Source organism: Artemia franciscana, chromosome 17, assembly GCF_032884065.1.
Source record: "Artemia franciscana chromosome 17, ASM3288406v1, whole genome shotgun sequence".
NCBI lineage: Eukaryota > Metazoa > Arthropoda > Branchiopoda > Anostraca > Artemiidae > Artemia > Artemia franciscana.
Window position 1 is genome coordinate 2,251,677 of NC_088879.1, and position 25,335 is coordinate 2,277,011.

Here is a 25,335-nt window from a genome sequence, read left to right on the forward strand (position 1 = left end):
CTCCTTTTTAAAAAATGGAATTTAACCATTCTCTTGAATGATGCCAGACTTACTGCCACTCTGACCAATTCTGGAAGGTCATTCCAGACGCTGACACCTATGTTCCTGAGAACAAATCCTGCTCTCGTTGTATTTCTTCTCTCGTGAGTCAAATCCTCCGAATTTCGGGTAAAATAAGGGTGATAAAACGAGTTAGTTTTAAAAAAATCATGAAAGTACTCAGGGCTTACCTTATTTACACTTTGAAAAACAAAAATCGCTAGCTGGTAATCGCGTAGCTCGCCTATGTTCAAAATATCGTTCTTTCTAAAACACTCCGCAGTATTCTGACAGTTTTGAAATTCTCCTATCAGACGCAGTGCTTTGTTTTGTAATATTTGAGTTCTTTTATAATTCATCACGAAATTGCTTGCCCAAACAGAACAACCGTACGTGATGTAGGGGTGCACAATAGCACTGTATAACAATTTGACAACTGCTACCGGGAACACTTTTTTCAGCCTCCTCATCACTCCCAATCCTCTAGCTGCTTTTGCTGACACTATTTCACCATGCTTCTTCCAAGACAAATTACAATCAATATAAAATCCGAGATATTTACAAAAAAAAACCTGTGTTATGCCAACTTTGTTATAAAGCACATTTTCAAGAAGTTCAGGTACACCAGTTCTACTAAACACCATAAAATTTGTTTTTCTTGGATTTACTGAAAGTGAGCTTAGAGCTGTAAAAACATGAAGCCGACTAAGGACGTGGTTCGCTTTTTGCACAACCTCTTTTGAAGTCCGGGCAAACACTGTGATAGCTGTATCATCGGCGAAAGAGGTTAAAACTGAATCATTTAGATAAAATCGAAGAGTATCCACATATACCAAGAAGAGTAACGGGCCAAGGACTGATCCTTGGGGAACACCACAATTTATAGGCATAGCTGCACTAGATATATCGCTCATCACCACCTTCATTGATCTTCCACACAGATAAGACCGAAACCAACTTAATGCTGTATCTTTAATTCCAAGGTTCCGCAGTCTTTTCAGTAGAACTTCAAAATCCACAGTGTCAAACGCCTTCTTCAAATCAATAAAAATAGTTAGAGGGATCAAATTATTTTCTAACGCACTATTTACACAATCTAAAAGGTGATGAACGGCATGCACTGTAGAATGACCTTTTCTAAAACCAAACTGCGAATCTGACAAAAACCCAAGCGAATTCAAGTACTCGTATATTTTCTTATACGCTACTTTTTCATAAATTTTTGAGAAGAGCGGTAGAATGGATATTGGTCTCCAGTTCGAAATATCTCTTTTATCGCCTCCTTTATGGAGGGGTATAACTTTTGCCCGCTTTAGTTCGTCAGGAAACACACCTTTTTGAATAGATAAATTGACTAGATATAATATCACAGGTAAGAGATACGCAGCAACTGCTTTAAATGCTTTAATGTTTAGGCCATCAACACCAGCTGCATTAGATTTGATCGATTTCACTGCTTGGGTAATGTCATCCATAGTACATTCGGTAAAGTAAAATGAGTGATGAAGACCACGGTTATCGTCAAACTCCTCAGTATCTAGCTGTCCGCTTTGATCTTTTGCCTCTTGGTTTATTTGCGATCCTATTTTGGTAAAAAACTTACAAAACTCTTCACTAACTTCTTGCCTCCCACTCACAATTCTTTCACCTATGGCTAACTGTTCAGTTGATGCTGAATCCTTACCATTGCCGAGAACGCTTTTAATAGTCAGCCAGGTCCCTCTAATGTTTCCTTTCTGCGATTTTAATTTCTCTCCGAAATACTCCCTCATTGCAGCTCGACGTGCAGAATTCACCCTATTTCTTGCATTTCTGTACTCTTCCCAACTGTCATCACTCTCACAATTGAGATAATCTGAGAATAGTTGGTCTCTCTTCTTCATCATTTCCAGTATCTCTTCCGTAATCCATGGCTTCCGCGGTTGGTTTTTCTTCTTAGTTGCAGTTTTTAATGGGCAACACTGATCATAGATGGGAGACAAAATACTCATAAATTTATCAAAAGCAGTCGAGGGGTCTTCTTTCTCCGCCATGACTTCTTGCCATGATACTGTGCTGATTTCTTCTTTAAATTTCCTGAGATTTTCAGCTTTCATCATTCTGAATTGAAACTTAGTAGTGGTTTTATGTTTACAGCCAAATCTTTTAATGGTGCAAAATAATGGTAGATGGTCCGACCCAGGGTGTAAGACAACGTCAGCACAGCACTCCACAATTGCATCCGAAGAAAGGAAGATATTGTCAATCAGAGTTGCCGAATGATCTGTTATCCTAGTTGGGATTGAAACTGCGGGATAAAGGTTATGTGAAAGCATAAGGTTAAAAAAATCAAGGTTTACTCCTTCTAGATTTAAAAGATCAAAGTTAAAATCGCCTAAAAAAATACATTGGAGTTTAGTACTTGACATTCTTTGAAGAAATCCATCGAATTCTCCAAAAAAATCATCTGGGTTTGCGCTGGGCGGCCGGTAAACCAAAGAAATGATGAACTTTCTATTTTTCTCTAACTCTATTTCTATTGATAAAGTTTCGAGCTTACCTTCATTCCAGAGAGTTAAATCATCTCGAATTACGTAATCCAAAGAATTTGCTAGCAGAAAAGTCAAACCTCCTCCTCTCATTGAACTCCTTGATTTTGATACAAGTTTATAGCCTGGAAAAAAATGTGACGAGAGGAAAGTGTCATCGGTTACGAACGACTCGCAAATCCCTAATATTTCTACCTTATTTTTATAAAGATCTAGCAGACGGGCGACCTCATGGTGGTTAGAATTCAGATGACAATTCCACTGAGCCACAGTCAAAGACTCAGATTGTCCAGGCATTTCAATATCACTTAACCGAATATATTTGCTACTCCGCAGCGGCTTAAATGGATGACCCACAAAATCCTTCGCTACCGATAACGATAAAACATCTTCAATACGAAACGGCGAACTTTGCAACAAGTCCAAACGGGACTGCTGCATATCATTATTTACTTGAACAGCCATTCATAATATAGTACAGACCGCATTTGACGGTAAGGAAATATACAGAAGAGGGATAACGAAAAAACAAAAAATATTCTAAACTCCAACAAGAAAAAGAAAAAAAATGAACGGAAATGAAAACGATTATCACTATCACTGATATTACAAAAGATCATCGATACCCCAAATACGCTGAATGGGACTAACACTAGACTGTCGCACAAAAACTCTCCCCTGATCAGACCATACACATCGGTTTCCAAATTTATCTCTGGCAGCATTCAGTAACTCACGCTTTTTCTTTGTGAGATTTTCAGATACAAAAATTCCACTATTTGCAAGATTCTTCTTTGCTTTGAAAACGGCGCTAGCAATGTCCTTAGAACGAAATTTCACGAGCACGGGAGCCACCTTGTCCGGTCTTTGTGAGTTACTAGAACCCAGACGGAACCGATGAACACTCACAACATCGGAATTTGCGATACTAGACAGGCCCATTTGGTCACGTATGATATGATTAATTGCTGGATTTAGATTTTGCGATGGGTTCTGTTTCACACCGTTAAATAAGAGAGAATCTAGCTTAGCTTCTTGCTCATAATCGTCAACTTTCGCCTCTAGTTGAGTTACCCTGTTCTCAAGGATTTCAATAGCATGCAAGTAACTTTTGAGCTGTTTTTCAATGATGTTAAACTTTGGGCTAAATTCTATAATGATCGCATCGTGTATTTCTGAAACCATGGTCTCTGTCGGAAACTTGGCAGTACTAGCCGCTGGAGTTGACCCGGTCGATTTCAGTTTTTCGGCTATTTTCTTTTCAATTGTCTCTGATAAATTTTTCTTTGTAGCGAGCAAATCCTGCTCGGTAGCATTAACAAGATTTCGCAATTCTGCTGCACAATCAGCAGCAGTATTTGAACCCTTCAGATACTGTTTATAAACATCCGGATAATCACGTAATTCATCAAATGCAATATCTACTCCTCTTGTTTTCTTGGCTGAAGCTTCCGTTACATTATCTTTATAACTGACAAGCTGCTCAGAAGTAACTAATTGACGATCATGTTTTTTTCCATAGCAGAAAACGTGATACTTTTTAGGCCCTTTCGAAGTGGGGACAGACTCCAGAATCCGAACTGGCCATAATGGGTAGCCTGCGAACCTAGCTAGAAAGAGATCCCCTGGTTTGGTGTTGACAGGTACATTTTGACTCATTTTGAAACTGGGATAAGGGAAGCAATCGTAAGGGAAGTGTTGGAGGCTGTCTACCTTGTCCCCGCAATTTAAGGGGCAAGCCCGGCGGGTACCACGGCTCTTGCAAACAACTCACTCACCCCTCTTCTGCTTACTTTTCTCCTCCCACCCAATTAATTGTCAATTGCCAATAAATATCGGAAAGTCTATAAATATCGGATAGCCTTAATTATATATATTATACAGGTCACTGATCATGAGAATATCAATAAGAAAATCCATAGTTCCCAAGGGAATTTTCACTCAAGAAGAAAAATAATCCGCTTATTCAAATTATAATCCCTTGGTCACTGAATTAAATATTAGCTGTAGGTCAGGTAGAGACTATAATCCTTTAGTAATAGTTTATATCCAAAAAAAGGTCCTCACACCATGAACTCTGAATGAACACTCAATAGTCCAAAGAACATGTAACAATGCTTCGAGGGTTGGAGTCCCCCCCCCCCGAGCCCTGAGGCAAGGGCTTTAATTTACGCCCTAGGGGAATATAAGGTTCTTATGGTATGGACGATCGTACTAGATTCAGATGGTTGTCATTTTATTTTAAACTGGATGTTTATAGTACCCTTTTTAAGAGTCAAAGTGATTTGAGATAAACCATCCCCCCCTTACGCCTATCATTTTCCATTACAAACATCCAAACAGAGTTTTGAAACATCAATTTTTTTCAGCATTGTTGAAAAGCTCAGTAATTATGTGTTTGGGGATGTCACCCCCTCCCCACCGAGGCCTCTGGGGAAGGGCTGCAAGTTGTACAATTTGTTCATTGTTTACATATAGTACACTTTATGTTATTGAGAAAAGGTATGCATGTTTGACTTTTACTTTCTCAAAATAAGAAGGGCATTAAGAAGAGTTTTTCAGGGAATGTTGGGGGGAGAATTGAACCAAATCATCACATGTTATGTGTATATGGGTTGTCAAAAGGATGTAACCCAGGAATGACTGAGTATATTAATTTGGAATTTTCAGGAAATGATCAATTGACCAAAAAGGTAATATTTGCACGCTATTATTACAACAAGTGCTGCTGCATCTACTGCTACCACGAGTACTGTTATTGCTATCACTACTATCACTAAAACAAATACCTCGTAACAAGTACTACCAAGGCTGAGAATATTGGAAAAAAAATCATCTGAGGAAATATTGAGGGAAATTCGAAATAAATCAAAACATCTTTTGGAGAATATTTAAAGGGGAAGAACAATTGACAAAAATATGATATATGCATGTCACTACTAACACTAATACCACTACTACTTTTCCTTATGCTACTACTGCTATTAAACTACTCCAACTACTACTTCAATTGCAACAACTTGTAAGGCTTAGAGTATTAAGTTGAAAAGGGCGCCAAGAGAGTGTCAAAAGTGCACATCAACAATATTTTTGGAACGACTTAACGTGTCAAGGTGAAACTTCCGGGGCATCATGAAAGCGATGTTCAACTGACCGAAAGGTAATATGCTCATGAGATGACTTATTGGCTATTAGCATTAACACAGTGCATTTTGATTTAATCTTAAGGCAACATTTAGTTCTTAAACATAATGAGTAAATTGCATAACTGTTAGGGGTTGACCTACGAAATAGCCCTAGAGATACAGTTACTAGACCATTCAGCTATGCTAAACAAAATAGCTATCTTAAATTTTGATTGGAAGTGTTTGAGAAATTATAAGCTAAAGAGGAGGACTGATTGCCTTCTAATCACTTTTGGCTCTTATAAAGGGTACTAGAGCTTTGAATTTCCAACCAAATTTAATCCTAAAATATCAATGATATTACATGATATGATAGAGCAGCGCTACCTATGATATTGCTTCTGTGCCCCTTTAATACTTGCATGTGTATAGTTTTTTTCGTTTAATTGAAACTCTCTGCCCCCAAACGTTTCAGCTTAGTGCCCTAAGTGTCATTAGTCACAGTAATCGTAGAAGTAGCATCAAAAGTAAACAGATAATATCTTCTGGCTAATTCAAAATCTGCCACAACTCATCCTGAAATGTATAACTCAATAATATAAGCTGTTATTACGATATTCCTTTGTCACCCTCTTGACCTTCTACATGGCCATAGTTCATTTTGATTTAGTTCAGCATACTCCTAAATATTCCCTGAACAGTTCACCTTGATACGCTTAGACTGTGTAGTAGCAATAGTTGTAGTAGTAGTAGTAGCGTTAGTAGCAATATGTACATATCGCCTTTTTTTTTCAACATCCCCTTCGATGCACGAAATTTTTTTTAACTTAATACCATCAACTGGTCCTGAAACATTGCTGATACGTCCTCTTGACAACCTATTTGGACATAGTGTGTTTCGATTTATTTCAATAAAGTTTCAATTTTGCCCAAAACTTTCGCCTAAATACCCTTAGATTTATTAGAATAATTAATAGCACCAGCAGCTATAGTAGTAGCAGTAGGAGTAGAGTTAATAATACTAGTCTTACCTTTAGTAACAGTAGTAGTAGTAGCAATAATAATGATAGTAGCAGTAGCAGTAGTTGTTTGAGTTGAAACAGTAGTACTATGTTGCAAATATTGTCTTTTGGTTAGTTCAACATCCCCCACAACAAGCGCTGTAAGTTTCAATTTCACATACGAAACTGTTCCTAAGCTATTGTTGATATGCCCTTTTTACAGCCTGCATATGGGTGGCAGTCTCTCATCCATAAAACAAAAATTTTCAAAAATATTCTCTGAAGATCTCACCTTCATACCCCTAGGCATAGTTGTAATAGTAGTCACAGCAGTAGTATAGCTTAATAGATTAGCCATTAATATAGACTTAATATAATTAGCCTTTGGTATGATATTTTGGATTTGCTCTTTTTTAAACTTTATACTTCGTATACTTTTTGAAGTTTTAATCTTAATGCCCTTAACCTAACAAGTAGTTGCGATGGACGTAGTAATTGGATCAATAGTAATAGTAGTAGTAGAATTAGTCAATATTGCATTAGCAGTAGTATTAGTAGTAGTGTGCACATATTGCCTTTTGATTAATTCATCTTAACCTAAAGCTATTATCACAGTAGTTTCGGTGGTAGTAAAAGTAGTTGCAGTTTTAGTGTTGTATTAACAGTGATAGTAGAAGCATTATTATTAGCGGCAATAGCATGTACATATTGTCTTTTGCTCAGTTGAACTTTCCTGAAAAAAATAAATTTTAAATGTTTTTACTTTTATAGTTTTAATGAACCAAAAATTATTAAGATTTTAATTGGTAAATATCAGTATATGTATATTAAACTGACAATGCACATTTATTTAATATTTTTTTTGTGTAAAGTGCAAATTATGCTCTGGCCTTGGGAAGGCATAGGGTTTTGAGCCCTACTAATGTTAATTTCTGCTTGTTTTGAGTTTGACTTGGTTATTTACTATAATTTCTGTTCGTTTTGAATTTTATTCATTTATCAGTGATGACTTGTGGTAATTTTACGCTTGGTAAATTATTTGATTTTATTTTTGCTCATTTTTGGTTTAATGGAGTTCTTTACTTTTCTTAGAAACACCACTTACAAGTAGTTGCGATAGAAGTAGTAATTTGAGCATTAGTAATAGTAATAGCATAACTAGTAAATGTTTCAGTAGCAGAAGTATAGGTAGTAGTATGCACACACTACCTTTGGTTAATTGATCTTCCCCTTTAAGGTAGTATCATAATAGTTTCGGTGGTAGTGAAAGTAGTTGCAGTTTTATTGTTGTATTAGCAGCAGTAGTAGCAGCATTATTATTAGCGGCAATAGCATGTACATATTGCCTTTTGGTCAGTTGAACTTTACTGAAATTTTTTTTTTTTAATGTTTTTACTTTTATAGCTTTAAATAAATCAAATATTATTAACACTTTAATTAATAAATATCAGTATATGCATGTTATACTGACATTGTACATTCCTTTGTATTCTTTTCAGTAAAGTGCAAATTATGCTCTGGCCTTGGGATAGCACAGGGGTTTTGAGTCCTACTCATGTTAATTTCTGCTCGTTTTGAGTTTGACTCGGTTATTTGCTGAAATTTCTGTTCGTTTCGGGTTTCATTTATTTATCGATACTGACTTGTGGTAATTTTACGCTTTGTAGATTATTTGATTTTATTTTTATTCATTTTTGGTTTCATGGAGTTCTTTATTTTCTTTGAAAAACTTATTTGTGGAGTTTTTTTCAATTAATTTTATTAAGCCGAAAGATCCAATATAACAGAAGATGTGGACACACATTCTGAAGCTCAGGCTGCTATGAACCATTGCCTCCACGCCCAATGCCCTTGGTTGAAATTATAAATTGGGTCTCTTTGTTCTAATTTGAGAAAAATGTTGCATACTGGAGCCTACTTTCTTAATATTCAATCGAACTGAGATGGTGAATAATTCCTTAATAGACAATACTTTCTTAAGTAAGGTAATGCACCAAGCCTTCAGGGCTTACTAGTAATTAAGGCTACTTAAAGGCTAGGAAAGAAATCAGATATGATGAAAAGAAACTGCCAATATAATTGAAGGTTTTTTCCAAGGGTAATCCTTTAGGGTTTCTACTAGACCATATTATGAAAACTACTTTAAAAAATCTAAAATGCTTATGTAACTTGCTCCTATAGTTTTCTTCGTTTCTCTTTATATATATATATATATATATATATATATATATATATATATATATATATATATATATATATATATATATATATATATATATATATATATATATATATATATATATATATATATATATATATATATATATATATATATATATATATATATATATATGTATATATATATACATTATTATTATTATTATTATTATTATTAGTATTATTTCAAAGAGAGAACAACTAAAACCGGATACTTTACGAACATTATTAAATAAGTGAGTTCTTTTTGAAGTGAATTAATTTGACATTTCGCAATAATTGGCTTGAGCTTATAGTGGACTTATAATCCTGACCTATATTTCATAATTAATTTAGTGATTTTTCTCAACAATTGGCTTGGCATAGTGATCTATAAGATTTTTGCAAAGTAAACAAAATTAGCAAGCAGAAGAGGGGCAGCTCCCCGTCGCAAGCACCATTGTACCTGCCGGACCAGCTCTCCAGAATCAGAACCAGATCGAAATTATGTAGGAGAAGGAAAAAAAGGTTTCTCTAAAGGCAAATCATTAGAACACATCTAGAGAGGTTGATCTGATCACATCAGAATTACTCGAAAATAAACTTTGATGTGCCATTTCTGCCTTTTGAAGTCGGTAGCCAACTCGATCTGTGTGGAGGAGGAGGAAGGGTGACCCTAATTTTTTTCATAAGACATTTTACAGAAAGAATTATCCGGTCTCATCCAAAGTCAGTTAGAAGTTAGAGCTAGTGTCATAATTGGGACTGTAGGGTGTCCAACCTCGTTCCAGCCTCTGTAGGGTAGGGGAAGTAGGAGCCTCTATATTCTGACTATCAGCAGTTCTAAAGGAAGAGGACGTCAAGTCCCAGCCAGAATAAGCGGCAAGAAAGAGTTAAAACCAAAGAAATAAATCCTGAAAAAACAGGTCTGTGAAAGACCTGAAGAAGAACTGTACAGGTCTGTTCAGGTCTCAGGACTGTTAAGACCTGAAAAAGAAGAAAAACCAAACAAATATTTCTCTTACATACAACAAGGCGTCCTTAGCGCTGAAGAAAAGGAAAGACTTTAAAGCATAAGAATTCTTTCAATAAAGAAATAATCTAAAATTACAAGCGAAAAAAATAAAAACATCAAACCAATAGTAAAAAATCAAACAAATTAAAAATCACTGACTATCGGCTTTGAACTTTTTCAAAGTAAAAGTTCCCTAGTTGAGTTTTTGAGCTTTTTGGTATCTTGACGTAATCACATTTCGTAAAAGGGTGATACTTTCTGAATTCCTATTATCGGAACACCTGTAATTCAAATTTGTCAGATATTGATAAAATCTGGTTTAAATTCAGGGCTGATTTTTAAGTTGTAGATTTTTCCGGTTTGAATGCGATCCAACCTCTGTGGGGATTGGGTTCAAGATGTTTTCCGTCAACAGATCAATCAGAGACAATTCAATCTAAGCCAAACTTGATGACACATAACATCCAATGTCCCAGTTTATCTTTTCAAAGAGCCAGGGTTCATTTGGCCTCTATGGCTAGGGAATGAAGGATAAATAAATTGTAGTTGTTAAGTTGTCTACAAAGTGTTGTAAGATCTTAACCAAATACACTCAGAAATTTTAGTTAATATCCAAGTTATGTCTTTCAGTTACAGATTCAATCAACATCTGTGGAGCTTGATGACAGGGATCCCTATATTCATGTCTTAAGCAATGTTTCACAATGAGATATCACCCCAAACCAAAGTTGCTTTGAACAAAAAACTAGGCTTACTTTTATGGCGTGCAACTGTCTAGCCTCTATGGGAGGGGGGCATGAAAATCTCTTTTGCCAGCCTAAGTACTAGACAGGTTCACAAAATTCATCCAACAGAACATTGACGACAGACAGTAATGGTATCAAGTGACCCTGCTTGATCGGTCTTCTATGAGGGAAAGGTAATATTCTTATCATTCATGTGTCTTTTATTTCACATGCAGATAACCACCTACTTTTGAGCTCACCTTTATTAGATTTATAAGAGAAATAAACTCAAATCATTGAGCTATACAATAGTATCGGCCTAAAGGCAAACCATACAAAAACGGAATTTTTTGTATACTCTAGTCATGAGCAGCAACACAATCCTTGTATTCGTACATCAGTAGGAGAAGTTATTCGTCGTAGTAGCTCGTTGGGATACTTAGGAATTGAATATGGCTGCTATTCAAGGATGATGAAAGGATTTATCTGCCAAAATGTTTACAAAAATTTGTCCTTCAGGTACGGAAAAGCCGTCAAACTGAAAAATGTCTTAAATCGCCGTATTCTGAGTTGCCTATTTAATGCGCTTGTAACACCTCATATTTTGTGCATTTCCCCATTTTGGGAAATGCTCACAATGACCGAAAGACGGAGAACGCACACCAGATATTACAAGTTGGCTAAGGACCTGCTTAGTTTGCCACCTTGGTATTCAAATTCTGAACCTAGCCGAAGATATTCTGTCATAGATCCGTGCACTAAGTATGTCTAAATCGAACAACGTGGGTATAAACGAGCTATAGGTAATTTGTAAGTCTCCATGGACTCGTTTGTCATTTATGTAGTTCGTCTCGTGATATGAAGTTCGTTGGTCAAGTGATAATTTGTATTTATTAGAAGTGTGCTTTAATTCTTTATCTTTGTTTGCCTGTTTATTATTGTTTTTTTCTTTACCAGTGTTTTTTTCTTTATTAGTTTTTTTTCACTACTCCACTTTTAATTTTGTATCTTTAAAGTGGGCAATACAACATATTCATTCATTCATATAGTAATACAAAAGCATATGGGAAATTAATCAAGCTTAAAGGGATTGACAGCTTTAGGAAATTAATGATACCTTTAGAGGGTTCGGGTCGGACAAACGTTCTAACTTGTATTTGCTCCGTAACTATTACCCTATGATAAACTACAAAGCTAAATGAGACATTGGCACCAAACGTCCAGTTCAATTTTCTCGTCAAAGATCGAGTCGTATTTCTTACCTTAAAGTCACTAAGGCCATTTCTTCCAAGTCGCTGATTTGCACTACATATTAGATGCTTTATCAAGTCTCTTGCCTCCTCGGATATTTCGTTTAAAGCGTCAAAGGAAAAACTAAAGCTCGCCTGTAACAAGAACAAATTTTAGAAGGTCAAACTAAACGAACAAGTTATCTCAGAGCTAAATTATACATTGACACCACTAGATTTTGAAAAAATAAACTCCCTTCGACCCAACCTTGAATCTACTACTACTACTACTAAGAACAACAGCTTACCGCAGCACCAAGCTACCTGAGGCCAACACGACTATGCACGCTCCTCCTCCATCCCAATCTATTCAAAGCCTCCCTCTGTACACCCTCCCAGGAAGTTCACCTTTCCTTTAAATCTTTTTTTATGACATCCTCCCATCCCAGACGAGGAGACTTGCTCTTCGTTTCACCCTAGACGGTTGACCGAAAAGGAAAATCTTTGGCAATCTGTAATCCTTCATCCCCAGTACTTGCCCTAGCCATTTCACCCTTTCTTCCATTATACCAACCAACGTATTTTAACCAACTGTTTAAAATATGGTCAGTCAGCCGGGTATCCAGAACAATCCATAGACAAATTCTCTAGAAACCTCTAGCAAATCTTCATCGTTTTTTCGGAGTGCCCATGCTTCAGAGCCATATTTAACCACTGTCATCACTCTAGCTTCCAATATTCTAATTTTGGGTTGTAGACTTATCTTCCTATCCTTCCAGACTTTTTTCTAACTGCACAAAAAATACCCTGAGCCTTGGCTATTCTACTTTTAACATCTTCACTGCTCCCACCGTCTTAACTAATAATACCGCCAAGGTAAGTGGAGGTGTCCACCTGATCAATTTTTTCGTTACCAAACGTCACCTTTTCATCTTCACTTATTTCTAGCCTTAGTGACTTAGCCTTCTTAACATTAGCTTTCAAACCTATTCTAGCACCCTGGACTCGGAAAAACTCGAAATTTTCATTCATTTTACTCACATTTTCATCTAGGATGCTTAAATCATCAGCATAATCTAAGTCCAGGAGAGTTTTTCCTCTCCATTTGATTCCGTGGTCTCTCATTGCCTTTCCTGTGCTCCTTAGGACAATGCCCAAAACCCTGCAAAAAAAAACCTTTGATAGAGCAAAACCCTGCTTAACTCCTGATTTAATATAGCACCAGCTGCTAGCCCTGTTTCCTACCTTAACCGCAGCAATGTTATTCTCATACATATCACTAATCGCTTTAATGTATTTGTCTAGTATACTATACAAGGATTTCATTGAATTGCCACCATAATATACTCAAATTGGTTGCTTAATTTCCATAAAATCACCTCCCTTTTATGGGGTCTGAAAGAGGAAAATGAACTTTCCTGTTTATTGATCTATGTAAATTTTCGGAAGGTCCAGCTTATTATTCCCCAGAATTCCTCCCAGGAATCAACCCCTACCACCACAGAAACACCCCCCCCCGCAAATCTTCCTAGCAACTTCTCCCTAAGGATAAAATTGAGCAGCCAAAGAGAAATTAAGACAAATAAAAAGAACGAAGAAAAGTGTATGATTGTTCTTCAGCTATTAAGAAGGGGGGGGGGATCGTAAGTTTTGATGGGTAACACTAAGCTTAATGAATTCTATGGATTTGAAAGCCAATTCTTTTTATGCAATTGTGACAAAATCCTTTTTGTCACAATTCTGTAAGAAAACCTGCTCAAACACACCGTTGAACCTGAGAGAGAAGTGTCTTAAAAGGATTTAAACACTTCTAAGATTTAATGTTGCTCCTTAATTTTAGTTAAAAAAAACTGTTTTTTATTGAATTTTAACCAAGACCTACTTATATTTTTAAATTTATTTGGTTCAGAGAACTTTCCGTAGTCTGGAGGCAAAAAGCCGTGTGTACTTAAGAAAGATAGCCCCCAAGACAATTTTCCTCTTTTTACAAAATGTTACAAAACACCCTACTATGTAGAGCAGAGATTCCTGACCTTTCTTTTCTAATAGACCCTTTTTAAAATTTTGCTGGCTCTGGTGGGCCCCCTACAGCTAAGTTTATACCATTTCCCCAAAACTTGACAAAAATGTAAAGATTAAGTCCAACTATGGAAATTATTGTAGCAGCTAAGTTCTAACAGCAAATTAGCAGTTTTCAAAAAAAAAATTCATAATTGATTCTTTAATTAATTGATTGATCGTGCTGTGAGTGGATGTTAAAAAAGTAAGGTTGGCCAGTCAAAAAAAGGATTCTATCGAGCTTTACTTTTTTGACAACTACTATTAGCACACAAAAATAAATGAATTCTCACTTGTTTTATTTAGAGAACACTTTTCGGTGTGGCAAACCTCTGGGCATGGAGGGGTTGGGCGCCCCCAATATTTAACTGACTCCTAAAAACGTAACAAAACGGATATAAACAAACCCTGCGGAGTGGTAAAAGTAAAATAAAAATAGTATAGCCTATTTTTTTGTCTTGTGCTTACTAGAATACGGAATTTTTACCCTATTAATTGTTATTATTTTGATATGGCATTGTAATTTCACAAAAGTCGTAATAAAACTAAAATTAAACATCAATAGCATAACACAACATCTGCAATGACAATCACAAAGTAGTAATACTTTTAATGGGAGGGATGTGTTTGTTAGATTGACGCTAGATCATCAACTTTTTTGGTTTTTTAGGACTGACCGCAGATCTCCCCGTTCTATGATATTAATATGCCTCTTTTTTGTTGTTGAGAGTTTTGTAACAAAACAAAACGTTTTTTGACAGGTTATAACAAGGGATATTCTTTCAAAAGCTTCATTGCAAATCCTCACAGTCCAGGATATTTTTAGGGTATTCCTGCCTACACTCAAAACATCTGACATCTTTTTTTTTTTAATTTCACCTTAAGGCTCTTCACTAGTGCTAAACTCAAGCACCACCTCTTGCAGCATCACAACCTCCACGTCCGTTTCATCAAATAGATTTATTATCCATGGTGGTATTTCCATCGTCAGAATATCTTCAAATCGGACTTTGAAGTTATCATGCATGGCAATTAAAAGTCGAAAATTTATTTGAATATCCTCATTAAAGTACCTGTGACAAGTTTGAAAACCAAGAAAATTCGCACTGACTAATATTTTGTTTAATAAATTTCAATTTAACACGAAGAGCTAAAATTAAGCCCTTTGTTTTCTTAATTGAGCCCCCCTCCCCTGTAATGCAAGTTAATTCCATTAAATATGTTGGAAAGATCTTTCCGATGTACGATTTCTGCTTTTACATTTATCAGGTTTTCATTTAAGTTTGGATTTATACCTTCTAGAAACTCTAAAACTAATTAAAAAATTGGATAAAATCATTTTAAACATGCACTTTTCGACAATAACCGTACTTCAGTATGTAAGGGTAATCGTCAGAAATCTTCATCATTTTCATCGCGCCTTTGTGGAAACAAGCACATTTTCAATCCATTGCTTCCTATTTTGTTGACTGCATTCGCCACACTTTGAATCGACTGGTCATTATATCTCTTATTTATTTATTAATACCAAATACGGTAAGCGCCAAGCTTGTCGTAACAAAATTCTATCCCCCCCCCTGCTCCATTTTCCTTTGACGAGAGAATGAAAACTTGTTTTTGGTTCTAATCGATGGTCCTCCTTACTCTTGCTACACTGAAGTAGGCTTATCTATAATTTGTCGATTTTATGTTTTCATAGTTATTATTGTGGATGGCTTATTTGACTTCGAACCTGATTCCATGATTTTTAAAGTCGTTGGCTTAAATTCATTAAAAAAACATGGAAGGGATTTTTTTATCTGTTGACAATTTTAGATTCAACATTCAAATTTTTTAGGTATTCTATTGCTATTTGTTTAATTTTCTTATTTTTTGGGGGAGATCTTAATAAGACAATTTCTGACAATTCCGCTTGGTTCCAAAATAGCCGATAGTTTCAATAAATACTCATCGAGTGATGGCACGACCCCTATCATTCAGCCCCTAGGGCAAGGGCCATAAATAAATAGTATTTACTCACACATAGGTTTTTATAGTAGAAAACGGATTGCTTGTTTGATATTAGGGTTGCCATTGGCTTAAAAATTTTGGGGCATCAATCTATTTATCAAAAGCATTAAACGCTTTGTTGTAGGAACATGGGTGATAAGGGTCCTACTAAGCATGCGTTTTTTTAATGACGTCACACAGTGTCAAGTGATACAATATATGACGTCATCCCAAGTCCTTTTGTATGACTGTGGTATTAAAACGGCATGACGTATAGGTATTGATCGTGATGACGTCATGTATGTAATATATACAAGTGCCTGGACTCAAATCACCTCATTTATGAAAGTTCATGAATAGGTAAAACAAGTTTATCAACAGTATGTCACTCATTAAGAAAAAAGTAGTCAGTCGGTTTCATGACAAGTATATTTTAACGGATACAGTTCTAGGTGAAGGGGCCCAAGGAAAGGTTTTTGTTGCAAAAAGACGACGCGACTATAAGCAAGTAGCTGCAAAGTTCATCAGAGATAAACCCCCTTATATCAGAAAGCTAAGGAAGGGCGAATTTGTGCCAGATGAAATTTATTTCTTAGACAAAGTTAAGGATATCGACGGTTGTCTAAAAATGCTAGACTATTATGTGGAGAAAGATGGATGTTGGATAGTAACGGAATATGACGAGACCTCAATGACGCTGCGTGAATACATTGAAGATTATGGAGGCCTAGATGAATCCTCAGCTGCCTACGTTTTCACACAAATAGTCAGTGCATTCTTGCAAATGGAAGATGCTGGAATTGCCTACAAAGACTTAAAATGTGACAATGTACTCGTAGATGAATTCTTCACAGTTACCATTATTGACTTTGGTTCTGTCACGGAATTAGACGACCTGAATTATTTCTATAGTGATGGATACATTCCTCCTGAGGTAGAAGACGAATTATTAAATTATATGTTTGGTGCAGTTACATCTTGGTCTCTAGGAGTGATCTTGGGGTCAATTCTAATTGGAGGAGAGCCATTTGAATTTGGTCTACGTTCGCGCAAAGTCAAGAAGTTGATAGTTAGAAGAATGAAAAAGCTCAGATGTTCAAAACTGGCGTGGGATTTAGTATCCAAATGTTTGGAACTGAATTGTGACGAACGGCCTGAAATCAGGGAAATCATCTATGGACATCCGTGGTTCAATAATTACATGATAGAACCAGAGTCTAATTTTCCAGAAGAATCTAGGAGCGAGAACAAAGAAGCCAAGCTAGGGGAGTTGAACCCAATCAACATTAAACACCGGAAATTGAACCCGGTTTGTGACTGTTCACAACTGAAAATTGTATGGAAGAACCAAGAACGTTCGGTGAGGACAAAGTTGAAAAATCTGCTCATGATTGCAGGAGTTAAGCATTCAAGGCAAAAATATACCCAGAACACTAGCATTTGGGAAGCGATACGTCAATGTCGTTCAACTCTTGAAAAATTAAAAGTGTACCAGTCCAACTACTGTATTAGAAACATGAAGGGAGTCGCATCAAGTCTGCAAAAACAAATAGATCGCACAAATTACCTATGTGCATTCTGGACGAGCGTTTAATCCATATCATGTCAAGAATTCAATCAAAGCGGGCAAAAACTTGTATTCTACCACTGTTTTGTTATGTTTGATAATTTTTGTTATGTCGAAATTAAGTTATATACTAAATAAAACTTGTATATTTTTATTAATTAGATACCTCTCTTGTCTGATGCAGGTTACGCAAATTCAGGGTCAAGGTTCAGTTATGATTATCAAATCTTACAGAAAAATAAAATTGAGATAATATTTTCTCAAACATACGAGATTATTTACAAAGAATAAATGTTATTATTTTGCACAAAAATTTTGTACTTACTTTCTTACACGAAATAAGGTAAAAAAAAGCTACAGATGTAAGGTACAAAAGAACAAGCTACCGAATAAGTTACAATGTTTTTTTTTTTTTTTTTTTTTTTTTTTTTTTCTCTTTTTTTATTATTATTATTTTTTTTTTTTTTTTCGTTTTTTTTTTTTTTTTTTGAAACGGCAAGTATCCATTTTAATAGTCGAAAGTGTTTGTAGAGCAGCTATCCCCCCTCCCACGTCCACCCTTTCCCCAACGCATCCAATGAAAATTTTAAGATAGCCATTTTGTTCAATGTAGTTGAAAGGTCCAGAAATTATGTTTTTGAGGATGAGCCCCTCCTCCACAGCCCTTAGGGCAAAGGTTTTAAGTTATGCCGGGGGTATACAAGGTTTTTATACAAAGCGTTGTCATAGAAACTTAAAAAAGGGCTCATTTAATTGGAAATTGAGAGGGCTAGTGCTTTTTTTATTAGTCGAAATTGATCGGCTGGAAAATTGTCCCCCCCTCCCAGGCCCATCATTTCCTAAAACACTTCCAATCAAAATTTTAGGATAGCCATTTTTTTCAACTTAGTTGAAAGGTCCGGAAATTACGTCTTTGAAGACGTAATAAATCTTCCCCCTCAGGGCAAGGGTTGTAAGCTATGCGTGGGGGCCATTTAAGATTTTTATAGAAGGCGTGGTCGTATAAACTTCGGAGGGGACTCATTGGATGGTAATCAGAAGCTCCAGCGCTCTTTTTAAGAGTCAAAGTGATCGGTGTGCAACTACCCCCCCCCCCACACACACACAAAAACGCGTTGTACTGTCCCAAAATACATCTAATACTAATTTTGAGATAACTATTTTATTCAAAATAGTCTAAATATAATTAACAAGGTTTGGGGTTAAAAAAAAACCATAGACCGGGGGGCAAGGGTTGTAAGTTATGCTCCGGGGGCATTTGAGATTTTTTATGGAAGAGTTGGTTGTATAAACTCTAGAGGAGGCTCATTTGGTTGAAAATTGGAAGTTCTACTTCCCTTTTAAGAGTCAAAAGTGATGAAGGGCAGCAATCCCCCCAACTAACCCTCTTCACCAAACGAATCTTATTAAAATTATGAGATAGTGATTTTGCTCAGAATAGTCCAAAGAACAAATAACAATGCCTCTAGGGTTGACATAACCCCCCAGTGCCCTGGGAATAAGGTTGCAAGTAATACCCTGGGGACTTATAAGGTTTTATGAAATGGGTGGTCGTATAAACTTAATATGGGGATCATTTGATTTGAAATTGCAGGTTATAGTGCCCTTTTTAAGAGTCAAAAGTGATCAGAGAGCAACCAGTCCCCCTCCCCTCGCTCATCCTTTTCCCAAAGACGTCCAACCAAAATTTAAAGATAGCAAATTTGTTTATTGTAGTCGAAGGGTCCAACATTATGTCTTTGAGGAAGACAATCCCGCCTCACAGCTCAAAGGGCAAGTGTTGTAAGTTATGCTCGGGGGCATATAAGGTTTGTTTAGAAAGGATGGTCGCATATACTTCGGACGGGACTCATTGGATTGGTAATCTGAATTTCGAGTGTCCTTCTTAAGAGTTAAAGTGATCTGAACGCAGCTATTCTCCCCCCAACACTTCGTGTTTTCCCGAAATACATCGAATAAAAAATTTTGAGAGTCATTTTATTCAAAATAGTCCAAAGATCATAGAACAAGGCTTTTGGGGTTGATACAAACCACCAGATCCTGGGGGTAGCGGTCGTAAGTTATACCGCCGGGCATTTAAGGTTCTTATGGAAGGGATGCTTGTTTAACTTTAGAAAAGGTTCATTTGGTTGAAAACTGGAAGTTTTAGTCCTTTTTTAGGCGTCAAAAGTGATGGAGGGCATTTAGCCCCCCTCCCTACAACCCCTCTTCTTACCAAACACATCTGATTGAAATTACGAGAGAGCAATCTTGTTCAAAATAGTCCAAAGAACAAATAATAATGCCTCTAGGATTGACACAAACCCCCAGCGCTCTGGAGATAGGGTTGTAAGTTATACAATGAGCGCATATAAAGTTATTATATAATGGGTGGTCGTATAAACTTCAGACTGAGCTCATTTGTTTTGAAATCGGAAGTTGTAGTGCACTTTTTAAGATTCAAATTGATTTGAGAGCAACCAGCCCCCTCCACGCTAATCCTTTACCTTAACAGCTCCAATCTAAATTTGGAGATAACAACTTTGTTCATAATAGTTGAAAAGTCTGGAAATTATGTCTGTGAGGAAGACCCCTCCCCCTACTGCTCTAGGGGCAATGGGTGTAAGTTATACCCTAAAGGCATATAAGATTCTCATAAAAAGGTAGTTTATACTTTAGAGGGGACTCATTGGATTGGTAATTATAAGTTCTAGTGCCATTTTTAGGGATCAAAGTGATCAAAGCGCAGCTAGCCGCCCTCCCCACACACACACAAACACGTCACATTTCCCCGAGATGCATCCAGTAGATATTTTGACATGCCTTTTATTCAAAACAGTCCAAAGATCATATAACAAGTCTTTTGAGGGTGATACAAACGACTAGAGCCTAAGGGTGAGAGTTGTAAGTTGTGTCTCTGGGGTATTTAAGGTTCTCATGGAAAAGATGGCTGTATAAACTTTAGAGGTGGCTCATTTGGTTGAAATTAGAAGTTCTAGTTCCCTTTTAACAGTCAATAGTGATGTAAGTCAACTAGCCCCCTCCCAACTACCCCTCTTTTCACCAAATGCACGAGATTGAAATTGTGTGATGTCAATCTTGTTTAAAATAGTCCAAAGAACATGTAACAATGCTTCGAGGGTTAGAGCCCCCCCCCCCCAGAGCCCTTGGGCAAGGGCTTTAAGTTACGCCCTAGGGGAATATAAGGTTCTTAAGGAATGGACGATCGTACTAGATTCAGATGGTTGTCATTTTATTTTAAACCGGAAGTTTATAGTACCCTTTTTAAGAGTCAAAGTGATTTGAGATAAACCATCCCCCCCTTACGCCCATCATTTTCCATTACAAACATCCAAACAGAGTTTTGAAACATCAATTTTTTCAGCATTGTTGAAAAGCTCAGTAATTATGTGTTTGGGGATGTCACCCCCTCCCCACCGAGGCCTCTGGGGAAGGGCTGCAAGTTGTACAATTTGTTCATTGTTTACATATAGTACGCTTTATGTTATTGAGAAAAGGAATGCATGTTTGACTTTTACTTTCTCAAAATAAGAAGGGCATTAAGATGAGTTTTTCAGGGAATGTTGGGGGGAGAATTGAACCAAATCATCATATGTTATGTGTATATGGGTTGTCAAAACCCAGGAATGAGTGAGTATATTAATTTGGAATTTTCAGGAAATGATGAGGGAAATGATCAATTGACCAAAAAGGTAAATAATTGCACGCTATTATAACAACAAGTGCTGCTGCGTCTACTGCTACCAGAGAATTAGAAGAATTAGTAGAATTAGTCAATATTGCATTAGCAGTAGTATTAGTAGTAGTGTGCACATATTGCCTTTTGGTTAATTCATCTTAACCTAAAGCTATTATCACAGTAGTTTCGGTGGTAGTAAAAGTAGTTGCAGTTTTAGTGTTGTATTAACAGTGGTAGTAGCAGCATTATTATTAGCGGCAATAGCATGTACATATTGCCTTTTGCTCAGTTGAACTTTCCTGAAAAAAATAAATTTTAAATGTTTTTACTTTTATAGTTTTAATGAACCAAAAATTATTAAGATTTTAATTTGTAAATATCAGTATATGTATATTAAACTGACAATGCACATTTATTTAATTTTTTTTGTGTAAAGCGCAAATTATGCTCTGGCCTTGGGAAGGCATAGGGTTTTGAGCCCTACTAATGTTAATTTCTGCTCGTTTTGAGTTTGACTCGGTTATTTACTATAATTTCTGTTCGTTTTGAATTTTATTTATTTATAAGTGATGACTTGTGGTAATTTTACGCTTGGTAGATTATTTGATTTTATTTTTGCTCATTTTTGATTTAATGAAGTTCTTTACTTTTCTTAGAAACGCCACTTACAAGTAGTTGCGATAGAAGTAGTAATTTGAGCATTAGTAATAGTAATAGCATAACTAGTAAATGTTTCAGTAGCAGAAGTATAGGTAGTAGTATGCACACACTACCTTTGGTTAATTGATCTTCCCCTTTAAGGTATTATCATAGTAGTTTCGGTGGTAGTGAAAGTAGTTGCAGTTTTATTGTTGTATTAGCAGTAGTAGTAGCAACATTATTATTAGCGGCAATAGCATGTACATATTGCCTTTTGCTCAGTTGAACTTTCCTGAAAAAAATAAATTTTAAATGTTTTTACTTTTATAGTTTTAATGAACCAAAAATTATTAAGATTTTAATTGGTAAATATCAGTATATGTATATTAAACTGACAATGCACATTTATTTAATTTTTTTTTGTGAAAAGTGCAAATTATGCTTTGGCCTTGGGAAGGCATAGGGTTTTAAGCCCTATTAATGATAATTTCTGCTCGTTTTGAGTTTGACTCGGTTATTTACTATAATTTCTGTTCGTTTTGAATTTTATTTATTTATAAGTGATGACTTGTGGTAATTTTACGCTTGGTAGATTATTTGATTTCATTTTTGCTCATTTTTGGTTTAATAGAGTTCTTTACTTTTGGTCAGCTGAACTTTACTGAAAAAATTTTGTTTATGAAAAATTTTTTTCTTTAATGATTTTACTTTTATAGCTTTAAATAAATCAAATATTATTAACACTTTAATTAATAAATATCAGTATATGCATATTATACTGACATTGTACATTTATTCGTATTTTTTTCAATAAAGTACAAATTATGTTCTGGCCTTGGGAAAGCATAGGGGTTTTGAGTCCTACTCATGTTAATTTCTACTCGTTTTGAGTTTGACTCGTTTATTTGCTGAAATTTCTGTTCGTTTCGGGTTTCATTTATTTATCGATACTGACTTGTGGTAGTTTTACGCTTTGTAGATTATTTGATTTTATTTTTACTCATTTTTGGTTTCATGGAGTTCTTTATTTTCTTTGAAAAACTTATTTTGTGGATTTTTTTTCAATTAATTTTATTAAACCGCAAGATCCAATATAACAGAAGATGTGGACACACATTCTGAAGCTCAGGCTGCTATGAACCATTGCCTCCACGCCCAATGCCCTTGGTTGAAATTATAAATTGGGTCTCTTTGTTCTAATTTGAGAAAAATGTTGCATACTGGAGCCTACTTTCTTAATATTCAATCGAACTGAGATGGGGAATAATTCCTTAATAGACAATACTTTCTTAAGTAAGGTAATGCACCAAGCCTTCAGGGCTTACTAGTAATTAAGGCTACTTAAAGGCTAGGAAAGAAATCAGATATGATGAAAAGAAACTGCCAATATAATTGAAGGTTTTTTCCAAGGGTAATCCTTTAGGGTTTCTACTAGACCATATAAAATTATGAAAACTACTTTAAAAAATCTAAAATGCTTATGTAACTTGCTCCTATAGTTTTCTTCGTTTCTCTTTATATATATATATATATATATATATATATATATATATATATATATATATATATATATATATATATATATATATATATATATATATATATATATATATATATGTATGTATATATATACATTATTATTATTATTATTGTTATTATTATTATTATTATTATTATTAGTATTATTTCAAAGAGACAACAACTAAAACCGGATACTTTACGAACATTATTAAATAAGTGAGTTCTTTTTGAAGTGAATTAATTTGACATTTCGCAATAATTGGCTTGAGCTTATAGTGGACTTATAATCCTGACCTATATTTCATAATTAATTTAGTGATTTTTCTCAACAATTGGCTTGGCATAGTGATCTATAAGATTTTTGCAAAGTAAACAAAATTAGCAAGCAGAAGAGGGGCAGCTCCCCGTCGCAAGCACTATTGTACCTGCCGGACCAGCTCTCCAGAATCAGAACCAGATCGAAATTATGTAGGAGAAGGAAAAAAAGGTTTCTCTAAAGGCAAATCATTAGAACACATCTAGAGAGGTTGATCTGATCACATCAGAATTACTCGAAAATAAACTTTGATGTGCCATTTCTGCCTTTTGAAGTCGGTAGCCAACTCGATCTGTGTGGAGGAGGAGGAAGGGTGACCCTAATTTTTTTCATTAGACATTTTACAGAAAGAATTATCGGGTCTCATCCAAAGTCAGTTAGAAGTTAGAGCTAGTGTCATAATTGGGACTGTAGGGTGTCCAACCTCGTTCCAGCCTCTGTAGGGTAGGGGAAGTAGGAGCCTCTATATTCTGACTATCAGCAGTTCTAAAGAAAGAGGACGTCAAGTCCCAGCCAGAATAAGCGGCAAGAAAGAGTTAAAACCAAAGAAATAAATCCTGAAAAAACAGGTCTGTGAAAGACCTGAAGAAGAACTGTACAGGTCTGTTCAGGTCTCAGGACTGTTAAGACCTGAAAAAGAAGAAAAACCAAACAAATATTTCTCTTACATACAACAAGGCGTCCTTAGCGCTGAAGAAAAGGAAAGACTTTAAAGCATAAGAATTCTTTCAATAAAGAAATAATCTAAAATCACAAGCGAAAAAAACAAAAACATCAAACCAATAGTAAAAAATCAAACAAATTAAAAATCACTGACTATCGGCTTTGAACTTTTTCAAAGTAAAAGTTCCCTAGTTGAGTTTTTGAGCTTTTTGGTATCTTGACGTAATCACATTTCGTAAAAGGGTGATGCTTTCGGAATTCCTATTATCGGAACACCTGTAATTCAAATTTGTCAGATATTGATAAAATCTGGTTTAAATTCAGGGCTGATTTTTAAGTTGTAGATTTTTCCGGTTTGAATGCGATCCAACCTCTGTGGGGATTGGGTTCAAAATGTTTTCCGTCAACAGATCAATCAGAGACAATTCAATCTAAGCCAAACTTGATGACAGATAACATCCAATGTCCCAGTTTATCTTTTCAAAGATCCAGGGTTCATTTGGCCTCTATGGCTAGGGAATGAAGGATAAATAAATTGTAGTTGTTAAGTTGCCTACAAAGTGTTGTAAGATCTTAACCAAATACACTCAGAAATTTTAGTTAATATCCAAGTTATGTCTTTCAGTTACAGATCCAATCAACATCTGTGGAGCTTGATGACAGGGATCCCTATATTCATGTCTTAAGCAATGTTTCACAATGAGATATCACCCCAAACCAAAGTTGCTTTAAACAAAAAACTAGGCTTACTTTTATGGCGTGCAACTGTCCAGCCTCTATGGGACGGGGGCATGAAAATCTCTTTTGCCAGCCTAAGTACTAGACAGGTTCACAAAATTCATCCAACAGAACATTGACGACAGACAGTAATGGTATCAAGTGACCCTGCTTGATCGGTCTTCTATGAGGGAAAGGTAATATTCTTATCATTCATGTGTCTTTTATTTCACATGCAGATAACCACCTACTTTTGAGCTCACCTTTATTAGATTTATAAGAGAAATAAACTCAAATCATTGAGCTATACAATAGTATCGGCCTAAAG

At 35.7% G+C, this 25,335-nt stretch overlaps 1 protein-coding gene across 3 annotated transcripts in view; it reads right to left on the reverse strand.

The window, feature by feature from the left end:
* LOC136037678 (serine/arginine repetitive matrix protein 1-like) overlaps positions 1-25,335 on the reverse strand; it is a 75,236-nt gene that overhangs the window by 47,702 nt on the left and 2,199 nt on the right. For 2 of the 3 annotated variants that reach the window (XM_065720421.1, XM_065720422.1), the window contains 2 exons: positions 12,900-13,020; positions 11,892-12,014 (listed from right to left, as the gene is read on the reverse strand). In XM_065720421.1, coding sequence (XP_065576493.1) covers positions 11,892-12,014; positions 12,900-13,020 — 244 coding nt within the window. The remainder of the gene's footprint in view (positions 1-11,891; positions 12,015-12,899; positions 13,021-25,335) is intronic. The other variant, XM_065720420.1, reaches the window with a different exon arrangement.